General features: G+C 26.4%; 1 protein-coding gene across 1 annotated transcript; it reads right to left on the minus strand.

Annotated features, from left to right (window-relative positions):
* Positions 1–475: 475 nt before the first annotated feature.
* LOC111616848 (formin-like protein 3) lies at positions 476–6,057 on the minus strand (the record flags this gene model as incomplete). The annotated part of the gene is made up of 2 exons (XM_023358202.1): positions 6,040–6,057; positions 476–1,286 (listed from the first exon to the last, which is right to left on the minus strand). Coding segments are annotated over exons 1-2 (814 nt in total), but the record flags the coding sequence as incomplete, so codon positions are not given.
* Between the last annotated feature and the right edge of the window lie 1,264 nt (positions 6,058–7,321).

Below are 7,321 nucleotides of genomic sequence, written 5' to 3' on the forward strand. Positions count from 1 at the left end.
AAATAAATACAGAATTATAGATACAATTTTATAGATAGAATTACCTATAACCATTTTTTATGAAGAGATCAATTATAGTGATTATTAACTAATTTAGTTTTATATCAAAAAGATATGCAACTGAGAGTTGTAACTATGTGTATCAAAATAAAAGTATTATATCCTAGTATTATTTATTACTTATTTGTTTATTATTACATTTATATACTAATGTGTTATATTTATTACATATTAAATGAAAAAATTGATTTGTCTAAAATATAATAATTAGAGAACTAAATACAAATACAAGAAAATATTTGCTTTTAGATAAATGAAAAATTATTCACAGTTTTTAATTAACAGTTTACTTTTTAATGAATTTACAGATAAAGAAACAAAACTGATTACTCAAATTTATTTGTTATTTGAATTTAATCAACATTAGCAAAATATTATTATATATAGAAACAGTACATTAATATAAAAACTGTACTTACAGGACTAGGCATCTGATCAGGATCAAGTCTTCTTTGAAGCTGTGGTGGTGGTGGAGACTGAGGTACAGGACCACTCATTCTATTAGCAGATGGCATTCCAGGTAATGGAGGGGATCCAATTCCAGACTGATTATACTGAGATTGATAATTTGGAGGAGTTGATCCAGTTGGTGAAATTAATGGCTGATGAATTTGAGATGATACAGGAGGATAATGTTCCTGCAGAGATGACATTTTGGACATTGGTGGATATTGTCCCATTGGCTGAGGTGCAGTCATAGAATACTGCTGCATATTATTCATTGATGGCCCTAATGAACTTGGTGGTGGTGGTAGTGGTGGCAAAGATCCAGGATTTGATTGCATCTTATTAGTAGAATTACTGTAAGGTACAGGTGGTGGTTTTTGACTAAAAGCAGCTGCATTTGTACCAATACCTGATGATACTGATGGTGAATTATTAACTGATGAATTTAATGGAAGGCCATATGATGGACTTGAGAACTGTGTTGTAGGGGGTAATGGAGCTTGATTCTGAAGCACATTAGTTCCTTGATTGAAAGTTGAATGCTGTGATTGAGGAGGAAGAGGTGGTGGTGGAGGAGAAATAAAATCTCTGTTTGATTGAGTATACGTGGGAACTGAAGGAAAAGCTGATGCAGGCATTGGCTGATAGGCACTGCTTGTAGAATTTAAATTTGGCAATGGACCAAAGTTACTTCTCACAGGGGGAACTGAAGGATTACCAAAACTTTGTGAATGTGCAGGTACTTGTGATAATGTCATATTATTGACTTGCTGACACAACTAAAAATAAAAAAATATTTATTGGCATTTTGAAGTATTTCAATATAAGAAAAATGTAATTATATATTTTTCATTTTATTAGGTAAAAATGTTCTTCAAATAACTGTTCAGAAAAAAACTGTTTAATTATAATTATTTACTAAAAATATAATAATAAACATTTTCCTTCCTTTTATCATGGCTATGCATTTGTATATAATCTTTTTTTCTTAATCATTTCACAATTCAATAATCATATACTAGGATATTATTATAAAAAAATAAGACATAAAAAACTGACACACAAACTGGAAATATATATTAAAACAACCACTTCACACCTAAGCGATAATTCCAGCAAACGAACAATAAAAAAGGTTTAATGTTCAAATGTTTTCATTTTTGAACATTAAACCTTTTTTATTGTTCGTTTGCTGGAATTATCGCTTAGGTGGTTGTTTTATAAAAAATAATTTCTGAAAATTAATTTTTTTTGTTTAACATCCTTCTTTAATGCAAAGCAGGTTTGTTTAGTCTATTTCTTTATTTTGCAATAAAACTGAACAAGTATGTTTATTTAATATATGCTATCAAATAGCATACTTAACATATTTTTTGCCATTTTTTGACAGGCAGTATCATGCATTGTTTTTCCTAATATATCACATTTATTTCTATCATTAAATACAAAAAAAAATAAAATTTCTACAGGAATTTTTTTATTAGAATAGAAATGTTTGTTTTCCACAGTTTAGTTAATATTTTGAAAGATTTTGGGGATAGACTCTGATATTGAATATGTTGTATGATCATGCACAAATTGCCTGTTCTAACATTACTTTAATCACATTCTTGAGTTTTAGTTTGATCATCATGTAGACTACATGTATTTCAGTTTTAATGCTAAAACTACACTAATATGATCTTAATTTTATACTTACAGGACATTATTTTTGCTTAAGATATTTTACTCAAAATTCTTTATGATATATCAAGTAATTGTAATTAATTGTAATTTTTTGTCAAATATTTATCTATAACTAAGCCTACTTCTTTGTGAAAGAAATAATAATAAATATATAAATATTTTTTTTTACCAATCTGAAACCGTGTTGTCATTCTTATTTGTTTCTTAAACACTATGTAGTGTAATAACATAGTGTTTAAGAAACACTATGTTATTACACTACATAGTGTTTCTTAAACACTATGTTATTACACTACATAGTGTTTAAGAAACAAATAAGAATGACAACACGGTTTCAGATTGGTAAAAAAAAATATTTATATATTTATTATTATTTCTTTCACAAAGAAGTAGGCTTAGTTATAGATAAATATTTGACAAAAAATTACAATTAATTACAATTACTTGATATATCATAAAGAATTTTGAGTAAAATATCTTAAGCAAAAATAATGTCCTGTAAGTATAAAATTAAGATCATATTAGTGTAGTTTTAGCATTAAAACTGAAATACATGTAGTCTACATGATGATCAAACTAAAACTCAAGAATGTGATTAAAGTAATGTTAGAACAGGCAATTTGTGCATGATCATACAACATATTCAATATCAGAGTCTATCCCCAAAATCTTTCAAAATATTAACTAAACTGTGGAAAACAAACATTTCTATTCTAATAAAAAAATTCCTGTAGAAATTTTATTTTTTTTTGTATTTAATGATAGAAATAAATGTGATATATTAGGAAAAACAATGCATGATACTGCCTGTCAAAAAATGGCAAAAAATATGTTAAGTATGCTATTTGATAGCATATATTAAATAAACATACTTGTTCAGTTTTATTGCAAAATAAAGAAATAGACTAAACAAACCTGCTTTGCATTAAAGAAGGATGTTAAACAAAAAAAATTAATTTTCAGAAATTATTTTTTATAAAACAACCACCTAAGCGATAATTCCAGCAAACGAACAATAAAAAAGGTTTAATGTTCAAAAATTAGAACACAGCTATGTTTGAAAACTATTAGAGATAGAACTGTTTTTTCTATTCTTTGCAATTTTTCCTGATGAGGGCCTCTGAAAGATGGCCAAAAACGTTTGAACATTAAACCTTTTTTATTGTTCGTTTGCTGGAATTATCACTTAGGTGTGAAGTGGTTGTTTTAGTATATATTTCCAGTTTGTGTGTCAGTTTTTTATGTCTTATTTTTTTATAATAATATCCTAGTATATGATTATTNTCAAAAACTATACAATATAACTAATAGTATATTTCCACCGCTAATGCTAACTTATTGACATAGCCTTTTAGCTTGATCTGTTTGCAAATAAAAAAAAGAAAGGCTCTAAAGTTTCTGTAGAAAATTTTTATCCATTAATAATCATAAATCTGAAGTCTGTTAAATTGAGGACCTAATGTATATTAAAATTATTTAAAAGCGTTTACAAATTTGGTTTTGAAATGTTTACAGTTTTGATTGAGTAATTGATAGATAATAAATCTCCATATGTATTAATTTGATAATTGTGTTTTTTGCACTGTTATGAATATTATTAATGTTACAAAAGGAACAAAACAACTAAATTTAAGCAAAAACATTTTTAGAACTTATAAGTTGAAAATTTTTAAAAATACATTTTTAGCTCATATATTTAATATTTAATTCGAAACTTATGCAGTTTTAATTAAAACAGAAATTTTATAAAGGAAATGCATTCAGAATATACAGAAGTTTAGAATTACAAAAATTAACAGAATTTATTTCTTTTATTTAACTGTTTCATTATAATACTGTACTTTATAAACATTCAGTTTACTTCGACATTCTACATTTCTTTGTGTGACATTTTTTGAATTTAAAAAATAATGATGATCTATATTTTTCAGCAATAAATTAAATAAAAAACAAGCATTTTCAACTCTTTAGTAATAATTTTTCAGATAAAAATTTAAAATTGTAAAACAATTGTATACTAGAATGTAGAAGTAATATATCACATCCTTCTTATAAAATACTTACATTTACATTTTATTTTAATGATATGAAACCGTACTTTAAATTTTGTTGCTGCATTGAACACAATAAAGTGCTATAAATTAAGACACTTGGCAGGTTTTCTCATCTTTATTTAGTTGATACGTGTGAAAGTAAAGATGTATCAACTAAATAAAGATGAGAAAATCCGTCAAGTGTCTTAATTTATAGCACTTTATTGTGTTCAAAACAGCAACAAAATTTAAAGTACGGTTTCATATCATTAAAATAAAATGTAAATGTAAGTATTTTATAAGAAGGATGTGATATATTACTTCTACATTCTAGTATACAATTGTTTTACAATTTTAAATTTTTATCTGAAAAATTATTACTAAAGAGTTGAAAATGCTTGTTTTTTATTTAATTTATTGCTGAAAAATATAGATCATCATTATTTTTTAAATTCAAAAAATGTCACACAAAGAAATGTAGAATGTCGAAGTAAACTGAATGTTTATAAAGTACAGTATTATAATGAAACAGTTAAATAAAAGAAATAAATTCTGTTAATTTTTGTAATTCTAAACTTCTGTATATTCTGAATGCATTTCCTTTATAAAATTTCTGTTTTAATTAAAACTGCATAAGTTTCGAATTAAATATTAAATATATGAGCTAAAAATGTATTTTTAAAAATTTTCAACTTATAAGTTCTAAAAATGTTTTTGCTTAAATTTAGTTGTTTTGTTCCTTTTGTAACATTAATAATATTCATAACAGTGCAAAAAACACAATTATCAAATTAATACATATGGAGATTTATTATCTATCAATTACTCAATCAAAACTGTAAACATTTCAAAACCAAATTTGTAAACGCTTTTAAATAATTTTAATATACATTAGGTCCTCAATTTAACAGACTTCAGATTTATGATTATTAATGGATAAAAATTTTCTACAGAAACTTTAGAGCCTTTCTTTTTTTTATTTGCAAACAGATCAAGCTAAAAGGCTATGTCAATAAGTTAGCATTAGCGGTCGAAATATACTATTAGTTATATTGTATAGTTTTTGACGAGAAACAAAATTAAAATAAAGTTTTGTTTTTACAATAAATTTATTTTTATATTTTTAACAAATATTTTATTGGTATATATAAATTACTAAATGTATGGTAATGGTCAAGGAAATTGCATTACCTATGAAATATACCAAAAATTGTTCAGCAGATGTGTAAAGTAGCATATTTAAGCTAAGATTGCAATCTGAAATAATAACAATTTGTTGTATACAGAAGTAACTAATAAAAAGAAAATGAAACTTATTACATATACTGCTATACTAAACTTATGTGTATTTTACATCACAACTTCACCATTCCTGTTAATGGGCTTTGACACAAGAACATACCATTCATAATTATGGAAGCAAAAAGAGTTCACAACATACACCTGAAAAACATAACAATTATATTAATTCTTGTTGAATAGGATTCTAACATTTTGTAGGAACCACCTCAAGCATTAGTTAATAGCTTTGTAGCACTCTGGCATAGAGTAGATGAGTTAGTTTGAGTATTCTATATCAAAATCTTCTAATACACTCCTGTAGTTGTTTAGTTTCATACCAATTCTTTCCAATTTTCATGTCCTTATTATGCCAGCAGTTCTTAATAGGATTGAGATCAGAACTGTTATTTGGCTGCTTAAGTGTCTTATCTTAACCATTTGTAGGAATATTTTTTTATCTAAACAATTTGTCAGTTTAAGTTACAATAATGCTAACAAACTATATAAGAAGAACATATTCTATTTTTCTCACCATCTTAGCTTGGTGACATGACACAAGTTGTCCTAGAAGATTCAGGAATTTGTGTTACAAAATTGTTCCTTGATTGTTGGAATTAGCTTGGCAGATAAGATGTTTTTTGTAACACTTTGTATTCACAAACCCATTTACAAAGTGTCTACATCTTTACTGGATCTCCACACAATAATTAACAACTTATTGACATTAGTGGTTGTTGTTGTTGTAGTCAGTGTGGTCTACATTGATCATCTATCCTGACCTTAAAAATAAAACACCTTCCTCTCAAATTTCACACAAAGCTGATGTTAATCAGTGTAAGTTGAGATAATTTACAGCAAGTTTCTAAAATTTGATGTGTATATTTTTTTAGTTTTTGAATCCAATTACAATCAAATAAACAAAAAAAGAAACTTTCAGAATTCCAAGAGTATTTTATATCATTACAAAGAAGACAAAATGAAGAAATTAAACATATATTCATAGTTTTGGATGTAATGTCGACAGTTTCACAGTTTTAGAATAAAAAATTGCTTGTTTTTATGAGATGTAACTTGTTCTTTTTTTCTTTTTAATACCCTCTAGAAAATGATGTATAACCTCACTTAAACCGGCATGCCGGTATTCCCCTGGGATAAATTGGCATGTTGGTTTTTACTATACAGAAATATCTGATTTCATGGTCTCCTCAGACAGACTGACATGCCAGATAAGCTGTTAAAATATGATAAAAGAATGCTGTTTAACCCAGATAAGCTGATATCTATAAAACTTAATCATCATTAATGGCTTCTTATATTGATGATAGACTTTTAAATCTGTTTCACAAAATTGCACAGTTCACATATTCACTTTTATGCCTGTCTTGCTCTTTCCACTTTACTGAATGTAAAGTGTTCAAAAGAATTAGCAATTCATTGTTGCAGACTGAGATGATTCAGCATCCTATCTTGAACAGTATAGTCTACCCTATGATCTGGTTTTTGTTTCAATATTCATGTCTCCTTTGTGACAAATGAACTATTGTTGATTGATGACAATGCAGATTTTGCACTATTTCACAAGAGGATAAACCTTCAGCATTCAAAACAACAATTATGGACATTTTATGCTGTTAATCATCAAAAACTTTTTATTCATACTTATATATTATAACATTAACACATCCTGTATATTATAAATTCATTATTAACATGCATTTTTAATATATGATACATTTAATTTAATAGGCTTTTGACAATAGCAGATACCCCTTCCGCAATCAATCTGTTAAACTGAAGGCCAACTGTACTGGTTA

Source organism: Centruroides sculpturatus, unplaced genomic scaffold (assembly GCF_000671375.1).
Source record: "Centruroides sculpturatus isolate CEXI.00-Female unplaced genomic scaffold, Cexi_2.0 scaffold4185, whole genome shotgun sequence".
Classification (NCBI taxonomy): Eukaryota; Metazoa; Arthropoda; class Arachnida; order Scorpiones; family Buthidae; genus Centruroides; species Centruroides sculpturatus.